At 36.3% G+C, this 25,939-nt stretch overlaps 1 protein-coding gene across 1 annotated transcript in view; it reads right to left on the reverse strand.

Annotated features, from left to right (window-relative positions):
- Positions 1–25,939, reverse strand: part of NELL2 (neural EGFL like 2) — a 378,381-nt gene that overhangs the window by 233,253 nt on the left and 119,189 nt on the right. The window contains exon 11 of the mRNA XM_082665093.1: positions 1,644–1,735. Within this exon, the coding sequence (XP_082521219.1) occupies positions 1,644–1,735 (92 nt within the window). The remainder of the gene's footprint in view (positions 1–1,643; positions 1,736–25,939) is intronic.

The following is a 25,939-nucleotide window of genomic DNA, read 5'->3' on the forward strand; positions in this document are numbered from 1 at the left end:
GCACAGCATTAGAGGGTAGGAAGTGATTTCTTTTGCTTGAGCAAATAAATGGTAACATTTATTCATTCACCCAATATTTATTAAGCACCTGCAGAGTTGCCTATACACAGACTTCTCACAAATCGAATTTAAAATAAAATCACTTTATAGGTATTTTAAAATCAAATAGGAAACTATCTCAGTAAATTTTAGATCATAATTATCAGTATTATGGAATACACTTGTCAAATGAAAAGAACACACACACACACAAAGTGGAGAATCTTCAAATGCCCTCACAATTTTCAGATTTAGGGCTGATATTTCAAAGTTAGAGTTTACTTAGAAACCAGCTGATAAAAGTTTTCCACCTTCCTTGAAGTAAAATTTCTCTGATTTCCTTGGTGTTGCTAGATCTCACTCCAAGCCTTCCAATCCTTATATCTACCGTGGGACCTGCTCCACTCAAAACAGCATTGGTGAAGGGATGCTGACGGAGAAAAATCCATCTGGAAATATAGCTTCAGCAATTGTGTTAGTGTTCCTATGCCCCAGCTCCCTTAACTTTAAGATGGTAACCTACATCATGGGAGAGCTTATTTAAAGCCAAAAGAAGCAGCTAGAATACCTTATAATGGACGTGGACAAATCAGAGCTTTCACGTTCCAGAAACCAAATCTGTCACAGTTTTGCATCTTTATGTCTCTGCCTTGCTTATCCCAAATGTCTTCCAACTTAAGATGCACGAGGTATACAGCTGGATTTTTCAGATTCAACTTATCTTGGCAAAATTCTGAGGATTTTCCTTTCGCCAACACTTAATCATATGAATGCTCACAGTTTATTGCCAGCAGAGTAAATCACTTATCTTAATTTTCTAAATAACCTATACATACTAAATCATCCCCACAAACCATGTACAGGAGGCATCTGAAGAAGAAAATTAAGGATCAAATGTAAATGAACCCTAAAGCAGAAACTTTATATGTAGACAGTTTCCTTTAGACAGAATATGGCTTGAAATATAACATTATGGTCAAGGAATATAAAATCATAGTTTATAAAAGGTAAATGTGAAAAGTGTTATGAAACATATTTAGTTTTTCAATTAGTAGGTCAAGAAGTAGACTTAAAATGAATCACGTTTGCTTCAGAAGCATACGTCAAGAGCACATGTATAAAACATTCCCCTTAAAATTATTTAAAAGATTCCTCCCAAAGGAATTAAGATCAATATCAACCTTATCTCCATCCAACACCTAATTTTTATTAGGTAAATTTGGTTCTGATTTTAATTGGACTGATATTTATCACGAGTCAAAAGCAAGAGTGAGAACAGGCCGAGTCTAATTTTATCTAATACATTTTCTTCAAAACAGCAAACAAGGAGTTGATTTGTGTTTGGAAAATGTAAGACAACTTCATAAAACTTTAATATGACAAAAGAGTGTTTTTATTTATTGGGAAAATTATTTTACAACCACTAATTTACATGATTGCAAAAACAATGAGAATTTCTATACATTTGAGCTATAATTATCATCTTAATTTTTCTCTTTGCCTTAGAATTTTAAAGGTATTACAAGGGTGAGATTTTTAAAGGAACATTTACTGTGTTCATGTAACGGAAAGAAATTTGAAACATACATGAAGAGCTTCCTTACCTGGCACTCATAGAGAACACATACGCCAGAAGAGGAGTAGACCGTATTTCTTTCTCCTTCAAAATAGGTTCGTCCATGAAATTGGCATATAGCTTTGGAGTAAAAAAACATATATATTTTTTAAATGTTTCATTAAGAAAACTAGCTTACAGGTGTTCAGATCATTTTGCCACAATATTTCACATGTCCTTGTGACTTTTCAAGGTGTTTGAGTAACTGTAAACCTAAATTCAACCCAATATAAGGCACGTGTAGGCTCAAGTTATTTTCATGCCCATTAAGTTCAGAGAGTAAAATAAGGTACAAAAAGGATAAGGGGCAATGGCAAGTCAGAATTAAACTCTGAAAAAGGAGTGCTGATAAGCAGACTCAAAGCTAATTACTTGCCTGTTAGATGATGTCCCACTTCAGGGCACATTAAGCAGGTGCTCAAAGAGCTACAAATCAGGGGCAACACAAATATGAGAAAAGTTCATTTTTATATACCATTACAGAATTTTTTTTTTTTTTTTTTTTTTTGCGGTACGCGGGCCTCTCACTGTTGTGGCCTCTTCCGTTGTGGAACACAGGCTCCGGACGCGCAGGCTCAGCGGCCATGACTCACGGGCCCAGCTGCTCCGCGGCATGTGGGATCGTCCCGGACCGGGGCACGAACCCGTGTCCCCTGCATCGGCAGGCGGACTCTCAACCACTGTGCCACCAGGGAAGCCCCATTACAGAATTTTAAAACAGAAAATTAGAAAGAAACTATTTTAATTCCAGTACATACATGTAAATGTTATGTTTTATGGGTTAGTATCATTTTATTTGTAAGTACATGTGGGTTAAGGCACCCTACTTAAGATGTTGAAAGGTCTTAATCTGGGCCTGCCTTGCTTCCATCACAATTAAATAAAATTTTAAGATAGAACTTCAGACTCTGGTGAAAACATTTTTAATGAGTGAAGATGCATACAAAGTATCAAAGAATTTTTTTGAGACTTTCAAAATATTTACAATTCACAGCAAACATTTAGCCAATGGAAACTGCTTGCTTGTTTTGAAATGAATGTTTCACACTACCTATGTTGACTCATCACCTAAACAGGGACAGATTTACCCTGAAGCTAATTAAGCTTAACTTTCAGTATCCTTCTTGGGCTTAGCCCTCCATTCTAAGACTCTGAACCAACTTTTGTTTTCACAGATTTGCACTGTTTTCCTTTCAAAGGACACTCAATATCGTAGATGCTTTGGAGCTCCATAACATCTAGATCAACCCAAGCTAATCACTTCAAAAGACCAGAGGAAGCAGTCATCTGATAGGAAGAAAACTCAAGCAGTTTGTTAGCCCTATTTACTAAATCCAATTTTTAATTTTAACTACATGGATTTTACAAAAGGGGTGTGTATATTTCCTTTTAATTCCATTGTGTGCGTTAGAATAAAGTCCCTCTTCAGAATTTATACATCCCATTATCTTTAAAAGTATCACATTGCCTAAAAAAATTTATAACAAAGAAATTAGACATACTTCTATTAAATATTGAGTATATATATGGTTGTAGAAATATTCATATTTAAGCCAACTTTCATCTTTGCCCAAAAGTTAACTGATTATTTAAAAGCTGCACATTTAAATAATGGAAAGCGTGCACATTTTAAAAATGCCATCCTTCAGCTGATCTCCCTACTCAGCTTTTATTAACAAATTTCACTACATAATATATATTACTGGAAAATTGATTTTGAAGTTTTGGAGGTTGTTGGAAGTGAATACAACTTACTTGCATAAATTATATTACTTAAAAGCTGGCTGAAGCTTGCTCACTCATGAATATTCAAAATGAAAATAGGGAGTTGTCAGTTGCATACTATCTATCATATATGAATTACAATAGCATGTGCATTTACTTAATGAACCTGATTGATTGTAAAATGTCTATATCCAACGTGTAATTTTTAAGATTGTGCTTTGTTTTTTCTTATGAGATTCAATAACCTCAAAGTACCAAGATCTGGCTTATGGCATGTTCAATTATACTTAAGTACCACATTTTATAAGATAAGGAGAATAAATAAAACCTTCTTCTATTCAGCACCTGCCAGTCAAAGGTTCCTAAGCCTATTATATTATACAACTCGGTAACTGCAGTCTATTCAGGCCCAAGGGTACGTTGAAGAAAAAAATATGATGTTCCAAGTCTTTCTTAGAGCAGAGGGAAAAGGAAACACTGTAAAACCACAAAGGTAAATTCTTCTTATACAAAGTCTTATGATAATTTAATACTCATGCAGAGCAGATGGACCTTCTGCTCTAAACTCTTAATTCAAAAGACTCAAATAGGCAACTTGTGAGACAATAGGGCACCAAATGGAGCTTGGCAGAGCGAGAAGCACAAAACGAATGAGATCACAATTGCTTCATTTCCTTTCAAGCAATCAGCACAAACAGGGTGAATTTGGCTTAGAAAGAACCCAAAGTGAGTGATTTTTGTCTCGTTTCTTTTTTGATCAGTTGCTGTGATTCTCCATAATTCTGAGGTTTACTCTAAATACCTAGTAATGCCATCAGGGTATGCCTTCCCTAGGTTCTTTAGGGGAAAAATGTTAAGAAACTCAGAAATATATACATACATATATACATCTATAGGTATATATTCCTAATCATTCCTAAAAAATACTACAAGGAATCTTGAAAATCCATAAGGATGGCTCTGGGACGTAGGAGTAGACTGCAGGAGTAAAAGTCGCATTAATCTGTTGATACATTTAACAAATACGTACTGAGCTCCTGCTAACATGCCAGGTAGTCTGCTAGGTGCTAGGATTCAAAGATGAAAGAGACATGTTTCTACCCCTCACTACTGAGTTGGGAAGACAGACTCATACACAACTAACTATAATAAAAGCCAAGCTCAAGTGCTATAACTGAGAAATTCATAAGTGACAGGTAAACACAGGAGACCAAGTGGTAAACTGGGGGTGGGGGCGGGGGCACTGGATCAAAGGTGAGGAAACAAGGGCTGGAGAAGGACCCAGACTCTGGCAATAGCGACAAGTCATCATCACCCCAGGGATAAGGAACAGGGAGAGGAAATGGTTTTATTGGAGCCCACAGTGAGCCAGAGTTATGAAGGAGAGGCAGCCCAGTGGGAGTCGAAATCATGAGAGACACAGGTACCACCAGAAACCCAGCCTGGTGCAGGGAAGGAGCAGGGGAGAAACACCGCCAACTCTCTCTCCTCTGGCCTTCCTATTTCCTGCCAGTGCATCCCATTGGCAAACCCTACCCAAAGCCAGCTGGCAAGGAGACCAGGGTGATACAGTCTTCAGAAGTCCAGCTCCTGGGGTACAGAGTAGGACAGAGAAAGACAGGTGGGGTGTGTGGGGTGTCCAGGAGAAAGAATAACCAACCCCCAGCACTGGTAGCTATCACAGTAATTCAATTTAGACCATGAAGAGAAATAGTTTACAAGGATAGGTTGCTTACAAGAGCATGAGAGAGTGGAACACAGTAAAAATAAATTTTAAAGAGGGAAAATTGAGACATTTAAAAAATACAGCTCTATTTAAAAAAAAAAAAAAAACCCAGATAGCTTATCAAAATGAGATCCATAAGCAAGGAGAAGGCAAAATGAAGGAACTGGACAGATCAAGTGTTAAAACAGAGGAGAGGAAACAGATTAGGTGCTGCCTTGATTTTAACCAAGGCTAGCCCCTGTAGGTATCAGGGACAAAGCCTCAGGGATAACAATGATCACTGTGGCTGCCACACTGACTGCAAGAAAGTCTCTAGAATCCCCTAACTGAACTGCACCTCCCTGCTTACCCTTCCCCAGCACAGTATAAGAAATCACTTCCTCAACAAAACAACAAAGGAATAATCACTTTGCTGTATTGATTTCTTCTTCAATTCAATTGCATTAACATGTTCATAGACAGAGGCTTCATTTCTTTCCTAGTTTTGGGGTGTGTGTGTGTGTGTGTGTGTGTGTGTGTGCGCTGGTGTGTGCATATATAGCAATAAGTTTCTTGTGACATAACTCTGGATTCCTATGTCCAAATCATTTACCAGCTTAAAGCAGAATTATGCCAACTAGGCTGCATTTTCAAAGATCTATGCTAAGTGATTTACTGAGTATATTACATGTACATATTCGAAGGTAATGAAGCCTCTACGAGGAAGGGTATTAATTCATTGATACAGTCTTATCCCCTTGCAGACTAAGAAGCTAAGCCCCCATGCAGTCAGACTAACCCATAGCACTACTGCTACTCTTAAATTATTAATATTAACCAATGTCAAAGGCATATTCACTATGACTCTCATACACACACACACACACACACACACACCACCATACACACACACCAGGGGGTACCGTTCACATCGTGTGAATTATGTCACTCAGAGCTGTCCAATGAACAGTCTATTAAGCCATAGGGAGAGAAATTAACTAGAACTTGGGGAAATTCAATAGGATGCTGTAACAATTGGTATACATGTTTTACCAAGGTTATATTAAATATCACTAATCACATAGTTAATAGCACCATAATTATGAGAAAATCTGAAAAAGCAATTAATCTGAATTATTTTCACTGAATCTCTCCTCTGTTTTAACAATTAACAAGAAATAAGAAGACAGGAAGTGCAACAGATGCAAATTTGAGACTCCTCAGTTGTAAAAATGTGAAAAGGAATTTATAGAACAGATTGAGAAATGGATAAGTGAAAGAAGCCAGTAAAACTCTAAAAGCTATAAGTTACACATTAAAATCATGATTCATTGGTCATTAATGCAAAGATAGAAAATGCAGATCCCTCTAATGAGATCTAAATCAACTTCTGCAAACCTTTGTAGAAAGAATTATCCAAACCTATCTAACAATATTTTAGAATATAAAAGCAAATAGACATACATTTCACTTATAAACATTTCCTCAGTGACTATATATTTAGATTCTTTTTATTACTGGATTGAAAATACATGAGTCTACACTAAATTTCCCTATTGGTATCAACACAGAGGGCAAACAGCAGAGCAAGAAGAACTACAATCCTGCAGCCTGTGGAACAAAAACCACATTCACAGAAAGATAGACGAAAGACGAAAAGGCAGAGAGCTATGTACCAGATGAAGGAATAAAATAAAACCTCAGAAAAACAACTAAATAAAGTGGAGATAGGCAACCTTCCAGAAAAAGAATTCAGAATAATGATAGTGGAGATGATCCAGGACCTCAGAAAAAGAATGGAGACAAAAATCCAAAAGATGCAAGAAATGTTTAACAAAGACCTAGAAGAATTAAAGAACAAACGAACAGAGATGAACAACACAATAACTGAAATGAAAGCTAAACTAGAAGGAAGCAATAGCAGAATAACAGAGGCAGAAGAATGGATAAGTGACCTGGAAGACAGAATGGTGGAATTCACTGCTGTGGAACAGAATTTAAAAAAAAAGAATGAAAAGAAAAGAACACAGCCTAAGAGACCTCTGGGACAACATTAAATGCAACAACATTCGCATTATAGGGGTCCCAGAGGGAGAAGAGACAGAGAAATGACCAGAGAAAATATCTGAAGAGATTATAGTGGCAAACTTCCCTAAAATAGGAAAGGAAATAGCCACTCAAGTCCAGGAAGTGCAGAGAGTCCCATGCAGGATAAACCAAAGGAGAAACATGCCAAGACACATAGTAATCAAATTGGCAAAAATTAAAGACAAAGAAAAATTATTGAAAGCAGCAAGGGAAAAATGACAATAACATACAAGGGAACTCCCATAAGGTTAACAGCTGATCTCTCAGCAGAAACTCTACAAGCCAAAAGAGAGTGGCATGATATATTTCAAGTGATGAAAGGGAAGAACCTACAACCAAGATTACTATACCTGGCAAGGATCTCATTCAGATTCGATAGAGAAATCAAAAGCTTTACAGATAAGCAAAAACTAAGAGAATTCCGCACCACCAAACCAGCTCTACAACAAATGCTAAAGGAACTTCTCTAAGTCTGAAACACAACAGAAGAAAAGGACCTACAAAAACAAACCCAAAACAATTAAGAAAATGGTAATAGGAACATGCATATCGATAATTACCCTAAATGTGAATGTGTTAAATGCTCCAACCAAAAGACACAGGCTTCCTGAATGGATACAAAAAACAAGACCCACATATATGCTGTCTACAAGACCCTACCTCAGACCTAGGGACACATTCAAACTGAAAGTGAGGGGATGGAAAAAGATATTCCATGCAAATGGAAATCAAAACAAAGCTGGAGTAGCAATTCTCATAACAGAAAAAATAGACTTTAAAATAAAGAATGTTACAAGAGACAAGGAAGGACACTACATAATGATCAAGGGATCCATCCAAGAAGAATATAAAACAATTATAAATATATATGCACCCAACATAGGAGCACCTCAATACATAAGGCAACTGCTAACAGCTATAAAAGACGAAATGGACAGTAACACAATAATAGTGGGGGACTTTAATACCTCACTTAAACCAATGGACAGATCATCCAATATGAAAATTAATAAGGAAACACAAGCTTTAAATGACACAATAGACCAGACATATTTAATTGATATTTATAGGACATTCCATCCAAAAACAGCAGATTACACTTTCTTCTCAAGTGCACATGGAACATTCTCCAGGATAGATCACATCTTGGGTCACAAATCAAGCCTCTGTAAATTTAAGAAAATTGAAATCACATCAATCATCTTTGCTGATCACAACAATATGAGATTAGAAATGAATTAAAGACAAATAAATGTAAAAAACACAAATACATAGAGGCTAAACACTACGTTACTAAATAACCAAGAGATCACTGAAGAAATCAAAGAGGAAAACAAAAAATACCTAGAGACAAATGACAATGAAAACACGACGATCCATAACCTACGGGATGCAGCAAAAGCAGTTCTAAGAGGGAAGTTTATAGCTATACAAGCCTACCTCAAAAAACAACAAAAATCTCAAATAAACAGTCTAACTATACACCTAAAGGAACCAGAGAAAGAAGAACAAACAAAACCCAAAGTTAGCAGAAGGAAAGAAATCATAAAGATCAGAGCAGAAATAAATGAAATAGAAACAAAGAAAACAATACCAAAGAATAATAAAACTAAAAGCTGGTTCTTTGAGAAGATAAACAAAATTGGTAAACCATTAGTCAGACTCATCAAGAAAAAGAGGGAGAGGACTCAAATCAAGAAAATAAGCAATGAAAAAGGAGAAGTTACAACAGACACCACAGAAATACAAAGCATTCTAAGAGAGTACTACAAACAACTCTATGCCAATAAAATGGACAACCTGGAAGAAATGGACAAATTCTTAGAAAGGTATAACCTTCCAAGCCTGAACCAGGAAGAAATAGAAAATATGAACAGACCAATCACAAGTAATGAAATTGAAACTGTGATTAAAAATCTTCCAACAAACAAAAGTCCAGGACCAGATGGCTTCACAGGTGAATTCTATCAAACATTTAGAGAAGAGCTAACACCCATCTTTCTCAAACTCTTCCAAAAAACTGTGGAGGAAGGAACACTCCCAAACCCATTCTATGAGGCCACCATCACCCTGATACCAAAACCAGACAAAGATACTACAAAAAAAGAAAATTACAGACCAATATCACTGATGACTATAGATGCAAAACTCCTCAACAAAATACTAGCAAACAGAATCCAACAACACATTAAAAGGATCATGCACCATGATCAAGTGGGATTTATCCCAGGGATGCAAGGATCCTTCAATTTATGCAAATTAATCAATGTGATTCACCATATTAACAAATTGAAGAAGAAAAACCATATGATCATCTCAATAGATGCAGAAAAAACTTTTGACAATATTCAACACCCATTTATGATAAAAACTCTCCAGAAAATGGGCATAGAGGGAACCTACATCAACATGATAAAGGCCATGTATGACAAACCCGCAGCAAACATCATTCTCAATGGTGAAAAACTGAAAGCATTTCCTCTAAGATCAGGAACAATACAAGTATGTCCATTCTCACCACTATTAATCAACATAGTTTTGGAAGTCCGTGCCACGGCAATCAGAGAAGAACAAGAAATAAAAGGAACACATATTGGAAAAGAAGAGGGAAAACTGTCACTGTTTGCAGATGACATGATACTATACATAGAGAATCCTAAAGATGCCACCAGAAAACTACCAGAGCTAATCAATGAACTTGGTGAAGTTGCAGGATACAAAATTAATGCACAGAAATCTCTTGCATTCCTATACACTAATGATGAAAAATCTGAAAGAGAAATTAAGAAAACACTCCCATTTACCATTGCAACAAAAAGAATAAAATACCTAGGAATAAACCTACCTAGGGAGGCAAAAAACCTGTATGCAGAAACTATAAGACACTGATGTAAGAAACTAAAGAAGATACAAACAGATGGAGAGATATATCATGTTCTTAGATTGGAAGAATCAATATTGTGAAAATGACTCTACTACCCAAAGCAATCTACAAATTCATTGCAATCCCTATCAAATTACCAATGGCATTTTTTACAGAACTAGAACAAAAAATCTTAAATTTTGTATGGATTCACAAAAGACCCCGAATAGTCAAAGCAGTCATGAGGGATAAAAACGGAGCTGGAGGAATCAGACTCTCTGACTTCAGACTATACTATAAAGCTACAGTAATCAAGACAATATGGTACTGGCACAGAAACAGAAACACAGATCAATGGAACAAGATAGAAAGCCCAGAGTTAAACCTGCACACCTATGGTCAACTAATCTATGACAAAGGAGGCAAGGATATACAATGGAGAAAAGACAGTCTCTTCAATACATGGTGCTGGGAAAACTGGACTCTACATGTAAAAGAATGAAATTAGAACACTCCCTAACACCATACACAAAAATAAACTCAAAATGGATTAGAGACCTAAATGTAAGACCAGACACTATAAAACTCTTAGAGGAAAACATAGGAAGAACACTCTTTGACATAAATCACAGCAAGATCTTCTTTGATCCACCTCCTAGAGTAATGGAAATAAAAACAAAGATAAACAAATGGGACCTAATGAAACTTCAAAGCTTTAGCACAGCAAAGGAAACCATAAACAAGATGAAAAGACAACCCTCAGAATGGGAGAAAATATTTGCAAACGAATCAATGGACAAAGGATTAATCTCCAAAATATATAAACAGCTCATGCAGCTCAATATTAAAAAAACAAACAACCCAATCAGAAAATGAGCATAAGACCTAAATAGACATTTCTCCAAGAAGACATACAGATGGCCAAGAAGCACATGAAAAGCTGCTCAACATCATTAATAATTAGAGAAATGCAAATCAAAACTACAATGAGAAAAAAAAAAAAAAAAAAACTACAATGAGGTATCACCTCACACCAGTTAGAATGGGCATCATCAGAAAATCTACAAACAACAAATGCTGGAGAGGGTGTGGAGAAAATGGAACCCTCTTGCACTGTTGGTGGGAATGCAAACTGATACAGCCACTATGGAGCACAGTATGGAGGTTCCTTAAGAAACTAAAAATAGAATTACCATATGATCTGGCAATCCCACTACTGGGTATATATGCCAACCATAACTGAAACAGACACATGCACCCCAATGTTCACTGCAGCACTATTTACAATAGCCAGGTCATGGAAGCAACGTAAATGCTCATTGACAGACGGATGGATAAAGAAGATACAGTACATATATACAATGGAATATTACTCAGCCATAAAAAGGATTGAAATTGGGTCATTTGTTGAGACGTGGATTGATCTAGAGACTGTCATACAGAGTGAAGTATGTCAGAAAGAGAAAAACAAATATTGTATATTAACGCATATATGTGGAACCTAGAAAAATGTTACAGATGAACTGGTTTGCAGAGCAGAAATAGAGACACAGATGTAGAGAACAAACATATGGACACCAAGGGGGGAAAGCTGCAGGGGTGGGGGTGTGATGAATTTGGCGATTGACATGTATATACTGATGTGGATAAAACTGATGAGTAATAAGAACCTGCTGTATAAAAAAATTAATTTAATTTAATTTAAAAATTTAAAAAAGTTAAATGAAATAAATTCATTTTAAAATAATAATAATGCATTTTGGAAAAAAAAAGAAAAAAATAAATAAAAATGATACAACACAAAATTAAAGGTTATAGATACCAAGAAGAAAAACAGTATAATTCACTTAGTGAGAAATGGGATTTATAATTTCTTTAAAATTCTCTTTGAAAACACCAGTTATCAGTGATCTTTAAATTGTTTAAGCTGTCTGTTAAGGGCAGAGTTGTATAAAGTAGTGGCTTTTACATGATGTTCTTTCTAATCTTGATTTCCACTGGGAGGGCTCTTAAAAACCCCATGTACAATGGCAATTATTTCATTTTGAGTCAACATGATACTTATTTGTTAGTTATATACAAATCAAAACTGTTGGATGAGGGGCTTCCTGGTGGCGCAGTGGTTGACAGTCCGCCTGCCAATGCAGGGGCCACGGGTTCGTGCCCCGGTCCGGGAAGATCCCACGTGCCGCGGAGCGGCTGGGCCCGTGAGCCATGGCCGCTGAGCCTGCGCTCCTCAACGGGAGAGGCCACGTCAGTGAGAGGCCCGCGTACCGCAAAAAAAGAGGAAACTGTTGGATGAGAAAATATCTCATTAACTGTAATTATGTATAAGTATATTTTTATTATAGCTTTTAAAAAAGAATGCACAATAAATGTATTCATGAAACAGGCTAAGATTCTGTGGAGTCAAACAAAAAAATCTGAAAGTGTTTCAATATTCTTAAAAGACTCCAATCAGTCATGCTGCATTTATCCAGCCCACAATCTTGTTTGAAATCTGGACTCACTTGGAGTCAATTCTTAACAATATGGTTGTAATAAAAGTTTTGAGCACTAAGTGCTATAAATTAATTTTCCCTCTTTCTACAATGCTTAAATTTCTATTAGAGCACTGAACCCATTTTTCCTTTCCTCTAGTTAGTTGTACATTTTTTTTATCTTTCCTACATGAGATGGGGGCAGTGTCTTAATTTGTCTTTGGATCTTGTACTCAGCACCCAGCACTGGCCATTAATAAATTTTAAAGGTTTGTTGAATTTTTTTTTGTAAGTTCTCTTCTAGCTTCCTATTTGATGAAAAGCCTGAAAACAAGAAAATTGGCCTCTCTGATCTTCATGTGTCCCTTTATATTTGGCCCTATCCTTTGATTTTGCCTCTTATAATAAAGGCCCTATAAATTGGGTCTCACAGAAATATTTTGCCTTTTCTGTTAAATGGCAGCTTATTCTCCACTGAAGTAGAACTGGAGCACTTGAAATGGGAGCAGATCTATCAGTTACTGAAAAATAGCTGGCTACTGTCAAAGCAGTATGAATAATACAAGACAACACATACAACGGAAGTTTGCTTGGACAATTTGATGACAAAACCTTCTCCTTTCTCTACATAAAGCCAGTTTTTATGAATCAATGCTGTTTAAATGATCAAAATTTCAGTGTTTAAATAATTCACAAATTCATTAATTATACATGATTGCCTCCTTTAACTAAATCTCATTAATTGTTTGGGAATTTAGTTGTTTGCAAAACTAATATCAGAGTTTAGGAAATGAGAGCATGAGAGCAGATGCACAAACCTCCTTTCTCATCCTATATATATCATGTCCTTGCACTTCTAAAGGACCAAAGAGTGCTTCTCCTAGGGGGCCTTAATTTAGGTCAGTAGCTTATTCTTCCAAAACGAGAACAGGCCCTGAAACACCATAAATCTAGCAGTAGTGAGGGGTTAGGAGGCAAAGGAGGATAAAAATAACTTCCAGAATACAACAAAAGCATAAATTCTAACACCCTATCCAGATCAGCCTTTGGTTAGAAGGGTAGATACTGGGAAACAAGAATTGGATATTTAGAAGATCATAGCAAGAAGGCCAAGTCTATAGATGGAAGGAGGAGTTCAGTACTTTTGCCCCTAATTTGATTCTACCTATTTAAATTGTAACTAAGATAGATCCTGAAATTCTTTTCATTTAGCTACCTTTCTACCACTGGCCCCTATTCTTGATCCTACCTCACATACCACAGGATGGATTCTTTTAAAAAAGACAATGTAATCAATTCATTTAGTCTCCTGGGGATAAGAAAAATAAATTTAATGAGTGAAGGTAAAGATTTGGAGGAAAACATAATATTCATGTCAATACATGAACACATTTAAAGTGACAACATGAACATACATGAGGTGACAGCTTTTACAAAGATAACATAATATATAATATAATATGGAAACTGCCACACACTGCTAGTTCAAAGCCAGAACTAGAACTCCTCTGAAAAACAGACTTCTGTGTACATTTTCTTACCACTAAGAATCCAGTGACCTCAGTCAAAATTTAAATGCCTAATCTCTAGTTTAACTTTGAGGAGTGTATTTCCAAAATGACTGGCACCTTTTAGACATATGCTGTTTCATTATTATATTGACAAAGATACTGAATGTTTTGTGAATTGTAAAGCATGATCCTTTTCATTATAAACCACACACTAGTGCTCAACTAAGAGATTACAAGTAAAGACCCTGAAAGAGTGATTGTGCAATTTTAAAATAGCATCTGTGTACAGGCAAAACAAAGAACGTATGGTAGGGGGTGGGGCCTGGGGAAGGTAGCTGTCTTAGGAGGACATATTTTAAATGTAGTTGTCTGAGTGGTATATTAATAACGCCTTCTATTATGCAAAGCGTATGAGCCAAGGGAAGAGAAGAAGCCAAAGGTTAAGGGGACCCAGCTCCGTGTAGAATAAGACATGCAGACGGACAGCACACTGAGGAGGGAGGAGAGAGCAGAGGAAGCAACGGAGGACAAAAAAATTATAAAGCATAAATTGAGATGGAGCAGGAGAAAGGAAAGCAGAAAGCAACGAAAGTTTAAACAAAAGGAAACTTGCAACAAGAGTGGCAACACCTGGTGGAAATAAGAAGCATTTATGATAACCTCCTGTCCACCAGGCACTGTCCTAGGAAGGCGCCTTCCTGCCTTCAAGGAGCATTCAGTCTAGTGTGGGAAACAGAGAAGCACACGTACGAGGAAATCCACACAACTCAGAGGAAGAAAAACGTCTTACGAGAGTGAACTGGAAATGATTTCCAGCAGAGGGTCATTTGAAAATGACCACTGAAGGAGAATCGCTTTAATGTGATTTAAATCAGAGACAGAGTACTCATGATACAGTCAGAGACCAGAATAGAATAATAATCATAAGACTTCGGATCCAGATCCTAAAGAACATCTCATCAGGATACCTTTATAAGCTGGAATTCATTTATGATCAGTTGATTTTATAACCAATTTATATACTCCCAATCTACTGGGCCAACAGTTCTCAACTGTGGATGCATATTAAAATCACTTGAAGAACATTTAAAACTCTATGCCCAGCTGCATAATAATAAGAATCTCAGAGGGTAGGACTTGGGCTTCTTTATTTTTTAACACTGCCCACGTATACAGCTAAGCTTGAAAACTATATTTCTATGCAGAGGAAAAAGAACTAGGAAAAGAGAACATTAGAATTAACATTTAAATAAGGACAGTCACATAGATATTCAGTAGAAGACTCTTTATTCTATGTTATCTGGACAGGTATTTGGTCCATAGTTTGAAAAAAACCAGTTAAAGTGAGAAATCATAGACAACAGTAAATATGTACCCGAAACATTTTAATTAAAAACACATCCTCACACATTCAACGTTTTGAAGTAGAACACTTTTCTTCAGTATGGATTTTCTGACTGTGCTTCATCGTAATCTTGATTATATAAAATAAAATGTAAAATGTGTTGCTCATAATTTCTAAGTTTTTGTTTGTTTGTTTTAAGGGAAACAAGATAGACACTCATGAAGCAATCTATAGAGAGATCATTCTTATCCTATGCTTTCTTTCACGTTTTACAACTGTCTTACTGACACCTAGTTCAAGAGGATATTTTTTAGCAGTATGAGTTTATCATCTTTTCCCAAAGCACTCAACTTTTATTAAAGTTTCATTGGCTTGCATATTATGTTATGAATATGTATTTATAGCATTTCAATAGTATTTCTTTTCACATTCATATTTCATTGGCTTGCATATTATGTTATGAATATGCATTTATAGCATTTCAATAGTATTAGAATTACAGTACAAATACAGTTGCCATAAACAGGTTTGGGAACAAACATCTACCTCTTGGTTAGCATGCAAATCTAACTTACGTTGTCATGGCAGCGTAAGTGTACAGGTTTAGCCTCAAGTTCAGCTGATACTTTTTTTTTAACAGCGCCAATGGAATCACAGAGGAGTGTTTCTCTGATCACTTGGAGATCTTATTTAAATGAAGATCCTCGTTAGGTAGATCTGGAATGGGGCCTGAGATTCTGCATGTCTCACCAGCTCCCCAGGGATACTGATGCTGCCGGTCCAGTGATCACATTTTGGGTAACAAAGCTGTAGACCATTGATTATTAACCCAGCTTGCACATAAGAATCACCCAGGGAGTTTGTTGAAACTACCAATTTGTGGCACCCAGACCAATTAAATCAGAATCTCCGGGGGAGGGGCCTGGGCATGAGTAGTTTGTAACAGCGTTCAGGTGATTCCAGTGTATGGCCCGTGCTGAGAATCACCTGTGTAGATTAATCCATCTAGTCAATTCAGTGATCTTTTAATATACATCTCCATCCTGGATAATATCAGAGAGTAACTGATAGGATGTTACTAAAAGAATTTGGCCAAAATTATTTTAGTCTTATGCTATAGTTAAGGATAACATCATAAACCTAAAGTTCTATTTCCAGTGGCATCTTAACTTCTAAATCATTTTCTTATGTTTATAACTATAAAAAAGTAATAGGAGTAACGGAAGTGGAAGACAAGGGAGAGGGTGAAGGAGAGGGAGGGGACGCCAGGGAGAGACAGAGAAAGAGAGAGAATTCATACACCCTGTAAGACTAAAGATTAAGCCTCGTTAAATACAGCTGTACTTGTATTTTGGGACAAAATATTTGTTAAAATACATCACTTTTTCTTATTTTCAGGCAATTTTCCCCCTTAGGGAGCCAATTAAGCAAAATTTTCTACAGCTATGCTAAATGAAACATTGAGGTTAAAATGTTAAACACATTAAGTCTGGAAATTAAGAATTAAATTACCCCCAAATTTAACACTTCTCATAATAATACGTCAAAATGTGATCACATTCCCCCAAAGCCTCTGGAATTAAGAAGTGAAAGGGCTTCCTACAATTTTTTATGCCTTTGAAGATACTATCACATGTATTGCTGCATTTCCCCTCACCTCCATTTATTAAGAAGAAAATTATGGAAACGTTCATTCTCATCCTCTCGATAAATACTTCTTGAATAGCCACTATACACCACACACTGTGCTCAGCACTGGGGACACAGACGTGAACAGAAAGAATGAACTTTGCCCTCATAGAATCTGCAATATAGAGGAGGATTCAAAGACAACTAACCAGGCAGATATGCAATAACTGAAGGTTAACACTAAGTAAAGAAAACAAACAAGAATCAGGCACTGAATAACTAGGAGGGTATTTTAGATTTGATCAGGGAATACTACTTTGGATTGATCAGGGAATACCTCTCTGAGGAGATGAAATTTTAGCTGAGACTGAAGGCTGAGAGGACCTAATGTGGGAAAAACGACAGGAAAAATATTCCAGGCAGAAGGGGAAATTAGCTTGGCTTATTTGAGAAACAATGAGTTCCAGCACAGAATTTTTTACTTACCTATTGTTACTGATTTCTAGCTTATTTGCATGTGGTCAGATAGTATACCCTATATAATTTAATTCTTTGAAATTTGTTGAGATGAGCTTCATCATCCAGTACATAATCAATATTTGTGAATGTTCCATAGGTGCTTAAAGGAACACATAAAGTGCACTTTGGGAGAGTAATGGTCTATATAGGTCCTTTAGGTGTGGACTGTTAATCACATTCAAGTGCGCTGTATTCTTAGTGATTTTTTTGTGTGCTTGTATTCTGTCAATTCCTGCAACTTCATTCTGTGAATTCATCTATTGCTCCATGTAGTTCTGTCAATTTTGTTTCATATATATTGAGGCTATATTATTAGGTGTATACAAATTTAAATTGCTATGTCTTATGTATGGAATCTAAAAAAAAAATGGTTATGAAGAACCTAGGGGCAGGACAGGAATAAAGATGCAGACATAGAGAATGGACTTGAGGATACGGGGAGGGGGAAGGGTAAGCTGGGACGAAGTGAGGGAGTAGCATGGACTTATATATACTACCAAATGTAAAATAGATAGCTAGTGGGAAGCAGCCACATAGCACAGGGAGATCAGCTCAGTGCTTGTGACCACCTAAAGGGGTGGGATAGGGAGGGTGGGAGGGAGATGCAAGAGGGAGGAGATATGGGGATATATGTATATGTATAGATTATTCACTCTTTTATAAAGCAGAAACTAACACACCATTGTAAAGCAATTATACTCCAATAAAGATGTTCAAAAAATTTTAATTAAAAAAATTGTTATGTCTTCCCTGTGATTTGAAATGTTATCATTATCAAGTAACTGGTAATACCTTTTGCCTTAATGTCTACATTGTCTGATATTAATTGGGAGAAACTAGCTTTCTTTTCCATGGGCTTTTTACTATTCTTTCACTTTTAAATTTTCTGTATCCTTATGTTTTAGATGTGCATCTTTTAAACAGTAGAGTTGGATTTCATTAATTCAGTTTCAAAATATTTATTTTTTAAATGGGATCATTTACATTTAATGTAAATTAAATTTTAAATCTACTACATTTAAAATCTACTATCTTGTGTTTTTTCCCTCTGCCTATGCTGTTTCTTTTTCTCCCTGTTTTATAACTTATTTTCTATTGTTTTTTTTCAATCTATTTTCCCTTACACTCAATAACACATTTTAACACATTTTACTCCCTGCTATATTATAATGTTATTGTTGTATTTTAAAATTAATTCTATATATTCTTAAATAAGATCTTGTGAGAATGATGATAATCGTCTTATTCTATCAATATTCATTTAGGTTTACTCACATGAACTTCATTTTTTCAGCTTTTTATATTTCTGAAACATTTTTACTTCATCTATGAAATTATTCTTATTAAAAACAGAATTCCAGTCAGGAACTCTTTTCCTTCTGTATATTGAAGATATCATTTCACTCCCTTTTGGCTTCACCTGTTGTTATTGAGAAGTCAGTGGACACAATTTGGAAGGAGAATAAAGTTAGAGGACTGACCCTACCCAACTTCACTACTTACTATTAAGCTACAGTAATCAAGAGAATGTGATACCGGCAGAAAGAATAGACAAATAGATCAATGGAACAGAATAGAGAGCCCAGAAATAGACTCCCCATAAATCTAGTCACCTGATCTTTGAAAAAGAAGCAAAGGAAATGCAATGAATCAAAGGCAGTCTCTTCAACAAATTCTGCTGGAACAACTGGACGTGCAAAAAAATAAATCTCGATCCATCACAAAAATTAATTCAAAATGGATCATAGAACTAAACGTAAAACACAAAACTATAAAACTCCTAGAAAATAACAGAGGAGAAAACCTAGATGACCTTGGGTATGGTGATGCCTTTTTAGATACAACACCAAAGGCAAGGTTCATGAAAGAAATGATTGATAGCTAGACTTCATTAAAATTTAAAACTTCTGCTCTGCAAAAGACAATGTCAAGAGAATCAGAAGATAAGCCACGGATTGGGAGAAAATATTTGCAAAAGATACATCTTTTTTTATTTATTTATTGTTTTGCGGTACGTGGGCCTCTCACTGTTGTGGCCTCTCCCGTTGCAGAGCATAGGCTCCAGACACGCAGGCTCAGCGGCCATGGCTCACGGGCCTAGCCACTCCGCGGCATGTGGGATCCTCCCGGACCGGGGCACGAACCCGTGTCCCCCGCATAGGCAGGCGGACTCTCCACCACTGTGTCACCAGGGAAGCCCAAAAGATACATCTTGATAAAGGACTGTTACCCAAAATATACAAAGAACTATTAAAACTTAACAACAAGAAAACAATCCGATTTAAAAATGGACCAAAGACCCTAACAGACACTTTGCCAAAGAAGATTCTCAGGTGTCAAATAAACATCTGAAAAGATGCTCCACATCATATGTCATGAGGGAAATTCAAATTAAAACAATGAGATACCACTACACACCTATTAGAATGGCCAAGATCCAGAGCACTGATAATACCAAATGCTGGAGAGGATGTAGAACAACAGGAACTCTCATATATTGCTGATGGGAATGAAAAATGTTACAGCCACTTTGGAAGACAGTGCAGCAGTTTCTTATAAAACTAAACAAACTCTTCCTATGGGATCCAGTAACTGCTCTCCTTGATATTTATCCAAAGTAGTTGAAAACTAATGTCTACACAAAAACCTGCACACAGATGAATGTTGCAGCTTTATTCAAAACGTCCAAAACTTGGAAACAACCAAGATGTCCTTCCATAAGTGAACGGATAAATAAACTGTGGTACAGCCAGACAATGAAATATTATTGTGCTAAATTGAAATGAGCTGTAAAACTATGAAAAGACATAGAAGAACCTTAAATGCCTATTACTAAGTGAAAGGAGCCATCTGAAAGGCTACATACTGTATGATTCCAAATATATGACATTCTGGAAAAAACAAAACTAAGGAGACAATAAAAAGATCAGTGGTTGCCATCAGCTTGGGGAAGAGGGATGAATAGGCAGAGCACAGAAGATTTTTAGGGCAGTGAAAATACTCTGTACGATATCATAATAACAGATATATGTCATTAAACATTTATCCAAACCCATAGAATGTATAAGCCAAGAGTAAACCCTAAGATAAATTATGGACTTTGGGTGATTATGATGTTCAGTTGGTTCATTCTTGGTAACAAATGTACCATTCTGGTGAGAGATGTTGATAATAGGGGAAGCTATGCATATGTGGGGTGACAGAGTATATGAGAAATCTCTGTATCTTCCTCTCAATTTGGTTGTGAACATAAAATTCCTCTAAAAATTGTCTCTAAAAAAGTCAGTGTGATCAGTCTATTCATTACTGCTTTGAAAGTAATATTGTTATTGACTCCTTTTTAGAATTTTTCTTTGTCTTCAATTTTCTGAAGTTTTACCATATTGTGTCTAGATGAGGATTTACATTTATTTATCTTTTATGGGATTCACTGGGGTATTTGAATCTGTAGATTGGTGTCTTTTATCAATTCCAGAAAATCCTCAGCCATTTCCCCTCCCTTCTTTTGGGACTCAGAGGAAACGTATATTAAACATTCTCTTGCATCTTCCCTGTCTTCTTCCTTCTCTTTAGTATATTCCATTTTTTAAAAAAATCTTTGTTCTGACCTCTGGATAATTTCTTATGACCTATTTTTTAGTTCTTTAATTCTCTATGTATCTCTGTCTACTCTGCTATTAAGTCCATCTGTTGAGGTTGTACTTTTTCCCAGTTATTGTATTTTTCATTTCTAGAGTTTGTTTCTTTTTTTCAAATTAGTTGTTTTCCTGTTCCCCGAAAATAAATCCAGACTTACCTTGTTATTTCTTTAAACACATGAGCATGCTTGTATTACATTAAATGTTGGTTAATTCTAATCTGACCTCTCTGCAGTCTGTTTCTGTTGTTTCTGCCAGTTCTCATTCTCAGTGTTTTGTTTCCTTAGGTGTCTAGTAGTACTTGAAAAAAATATGTCTAAGTATAACTTGAAGTCTAAGATGAAGGCAGATTGCTCCAGAAAGGAGGTTCATTTTCTTCCACCAAGTGCATTATAAACGACTTTAAACTAAATCCAAGGCCTGAGGCCCCCTGAACAACTAAGATGACTGCAACTCAGGCTTCATGTGCTGAAGGTGCAGTCTTTAGGATGCCAGCTTCTTGTGATGAGGGTATCCTGTGTACTCCCACCTTATACGTCTATTGGGTTTTTATTTCTGTCCCCTCTCATAAGGCTATAGGGAGGAAAGCTCAAAATAAATAAATATCAAGATTAGAATTTCTTTGGTCAAAATAGCTTGTAGTGGTCCTGAGGGTTGACTCAGTGTTGACAAACTATGGCCCACAGGTCAAATACATCTGCCATTCATTTTTTTTTCCAGTATCGTCATTTTTCATTATTTTTTAAATCGAAGTATAGTTGATATACAACATTACATAAGTTATAGGTGTAAAATATTGTACAGCCTGGGAGCTAATACTAGTTCTCACATCTTTAAATGGCTGGGGGAAAAAAAAGAAGAATATTTTATGACGTGAAAATTATATGAAATTCAAGTTTCAATGTCAATAAGCATGGTTGTACTGGAATATAGCCATGCTGGTTCATTTACATGTTGTTTATATGTAGAGACAGAGTTTAGTAGCTGCAAAAGAGAACATGTGACCTGCAAAACAGAAATACTTACTGTCTGGTCCTTTACAGAAAACAATTTTCCATCCTCTATTCCACCCAAATTGTTATTCTAGGCCAAACATGGTAATCCAATTGCCTTTGCTAATGATAAGGTGAGTTATGAGATGTGACACAATTCTGGCCAATGAGAAATGGGGAAACCTGTGAGGAGACTTCTGGGAAAGATTTTCTTGCTCTTAAGAATGTTATACAGATACAGACCAGCTGATGTTTCCTTTATTTCTCTGGATGCACTTGTCTGGATGTAATACCTGGAATTGATATAATCACCTCGCTATGATCTTGAAGATCAAGCCAATACACAAAGGAGGGCAGAAAAAAGAAGCAAAGAGAAACAGAGGTGAGACCGTGGCATACCTTTCCCTAAGTTGCCCTGTCTGTGAAGTGCTTTTTGCATGATACGATAAATTTTCTCTTTTATTTTTAGTCCACTTGCATCAGAGTTTTCTGTAACTTGCATTCAAAGACATACAAAGCTAAACCCAAAACTGTATGGCACGGTATTGGACTGTGAACAAGTGAAAAAAAGAAAACTTGCTACAGCATTTAGTATAGGAAAGGACATCTATACAGTTTAAAATGCAAGATAAAAAGCTAAGAAATAGAGCCTAGAATGGGGGATGGTGTGAGGTTTAACAAAGGGGCAAAATGAGAAAAAAAAAGTGTGTGTATATATATATATAGATAGATAGAATATATAAATTCTAATGAATGTGAACTAAATATTCTTTAGTTTGGGACTTGGTTTCTTCTGTACCAGTTACCAGTTGACATGCAGGTAACCTCTGTGCTGTATCAAGGAAAGGTCTAAAATTCACATATGCCCATTTTTCAGCATGTGGTCTTTGAATTTCAGATAGAAGTAAGATATAGTACAACACAGCATACTAGGAGGGCAGCATGTGTCATGGCAATAGCATATAGACAAGAGATAAAAACTCTGACCCAGGACCAATATGGACAATCAATGTGGTCACATAGTAATAAAAATGATAGTAGCAATAATAGCTAACACTTTTTGGAGCATGTTATATACCAGGTAATGTTTCAAAGTTCTCTCTCTCTCTCTCTCTCTCACTGTATACATATATATAATATTATATTATAATATATATATATTATGTATATGTATATGTGTGTGTATATATATATATATATATATATATATATGTATGTATCTCAACTCTAACTCTACCAGTAAATCCACTTGACTAACCAAAGTCACTCACATGGTAATTAGCAATGTCAAGATTTGAAACCAGGTGGTCTTGCTCCAAAGTCCAGGCTTTTAATCACTATGTTACACCGTCCTTTGTCTGACTCTCAATTTTCTCATCTATAAAATGAGGATTCTTCATCAGAGCAGCAACATACTCTATAAAATGTGGGCTGAGCAAATTAACCAGCACTTAGTGACAGCAGAAGATTAGAAGTCACAAAAGCGTTTTTCAGAAATTTCAAACTGATGGACACATTTGTCAATATTGTCATCTTAGAATACAAATAACATTAACATTCATACAGGCTAACAGATAATATGTAAATAAAAGTGTCCCTTTATACTTCTTTGTGTCTTAAATGTAGTCAACAACAACAAAAAACCCCAGCTGTTTCACAGTACATACGCTTTCATAAATCATTGGTAAGAGTATTATTTGCTCTATCCCTTAATCTCTATAGACAAGGAATCACTCCTTAGGGCTTCCCTGGTGGCGCAGTGGTTGGGAGTCCGCCTGCCGATGCAGGGGACATGGGTTCATGCCCGGTCCGGGGGGGATCCCACGTGCCACGGAGCGGCTGGGTCCGTGAGCCATGGCCGCTGAGCCTGCGCGTCCGGAGCCTGTGCTCCGCGGCGGGAGAGGCCACAGCAGTGAGAGGCCCGCGTACCGCAAAAAAAAAAAAAAAAAAAGAATCACTCCTTATTTTGCATTTCCTCCTCATCCTATGTTTTATAGAAATAATTAAATCTTACCAAGTGTATTCAACAGACTTTTTCTCTTCTTTAATACTTAAAATACTAAATATTACTCATGCCAAGGAACCAAACGTAAATACATCAGTATTGTTATTATTATCCTCACTACACCTATAATGTGGCTTGAAAGGGATCATATAATAGACTGAACATTGACAAATAGTTTCCATGGCACTGTAATTAAATAGAGCATACTTCGTTTACTGAATAGGATTGGAAACATCCAGCAGCTTTGGCTTACACAAACCAAATTCTTCAAATTTGGACCATGTGAAAGCAATGAAAAGGTCTATCCATTTAGCGAATTAAAACAGTCAGAATTTAAGATCAGCTTTCCAAATTAAGTATTCAAGCAATAAAATCAAATGCCAAAGAGGGAATATTAAAGACTACCAAAGAGAGAGGAAGAGACCAAAAAGAAAACAAAAACAAAAAAAAACAATTAAAGTTAATATTTCTCCACTTTATAGGATTTGTATTATGGTAAATTTGCACACACATAAATAATTTAGAGACTGTGAGAGGCAAAATGGTTCTGACAGAAGCAGAGGTCTCAGCATTAGCTTAATATCACTCATGCCACATCAACCTTGCATGACGAAACCAGTCCTCTAAACAAAAAAGACGACTCCAAAAGGACTGACTGATATTTTGCTAGCATTGACAAGGGTTTAAATCAAAGATTAACAGGTAATGAACCTCCTGAAGCTCCCTGTTACTTTAGTTCAGTCTCTCCCAACAGGTTTCGCTAAAGGCAAACTGCAAAAGAAATTTCCCTGGAGGATTCAGGATAGCAGGAGCTACTATAAGGGTGAGAAGATGAGTAATGCATTATAAGCTCTTTTAAAAAATTATTTATTACACATATTTAATATTTTTCAATGCTATCTCAATTTCCCTCTATATCTCCTTGCTCTTTTTCTCAAGTATACTGACATATGGAGAAAAAAGAATATAAATTTTTGTCATCGTCCTACTATATTTCCTGATTCTATTTTAATATACTTTCGGCCACTTTTCTTTCCTTCTGGCTTTCCCCAGCTAGGACATATGTAGCCCACATCAAAAATTACTGCAGCGCTGAACATTTCCATCCCTTAGAGAAGAAACTATTTAGTCACCTCTTTAGAAAACAGAGTAAGAAGAATTTATGGCATCTGAGGATTATTGCATGTATTTCCCAGATGCCATTATGCTTAGCTAACGAGAGAGGTGATGGATGCCTCATAGGAATAGAAAAGGAGAGGGGAACAGCGAGGGCATTCTTAGAACAACTGCAGATTGTGGGTGGAGAAGAGGAGAGGTGATGCCATCATTCAGAATGTAGTTATGCAGAAAGGCAAATTGATGCCGGAGCCAAGAAACGGCCATAGCAGAAGAAGCACTATCTTGCACATTCTGTCACTTGGTGAGTATACATGGCACTGAAATGGCGGGACCGATTCTCAAGCAACAACATTATCACCACAAAAGGGGCACAGAAAGTATGTGAACCATGAAAACCAGCCTAGGAAACTGGAGAAAATTAGAAATTACAGAGGGGATTCCAAGTACATATATCCCCCTCTATGTAATGTGCATTGCAAGAAAAGACCTCTCCTCCACAGGGGGGTGGAACTAGAAAGGTGTCCTTTTTCAAAGGGAAAGAAAGTCACTCAAAGGAGATTATTTTTTTCCTTTTTTACATTTTTTCAAAAACAAAACAGAGTTAACAAGTGCATATTGCTAAACATCAACTGAAAAGGGGAGGTATGTTTCTTTACAGCCTTCAGA

This window comes from Grampus griseus, assembly GCF_964374135.1.
Source record: "Grampus griseus genome assembly, chromosome: 11".
NCBI lineage: Eukaryota > Metazoa > Chordata > Mammalia > Artiodactyla > Delphinidae > Grampus > Grampus griseus.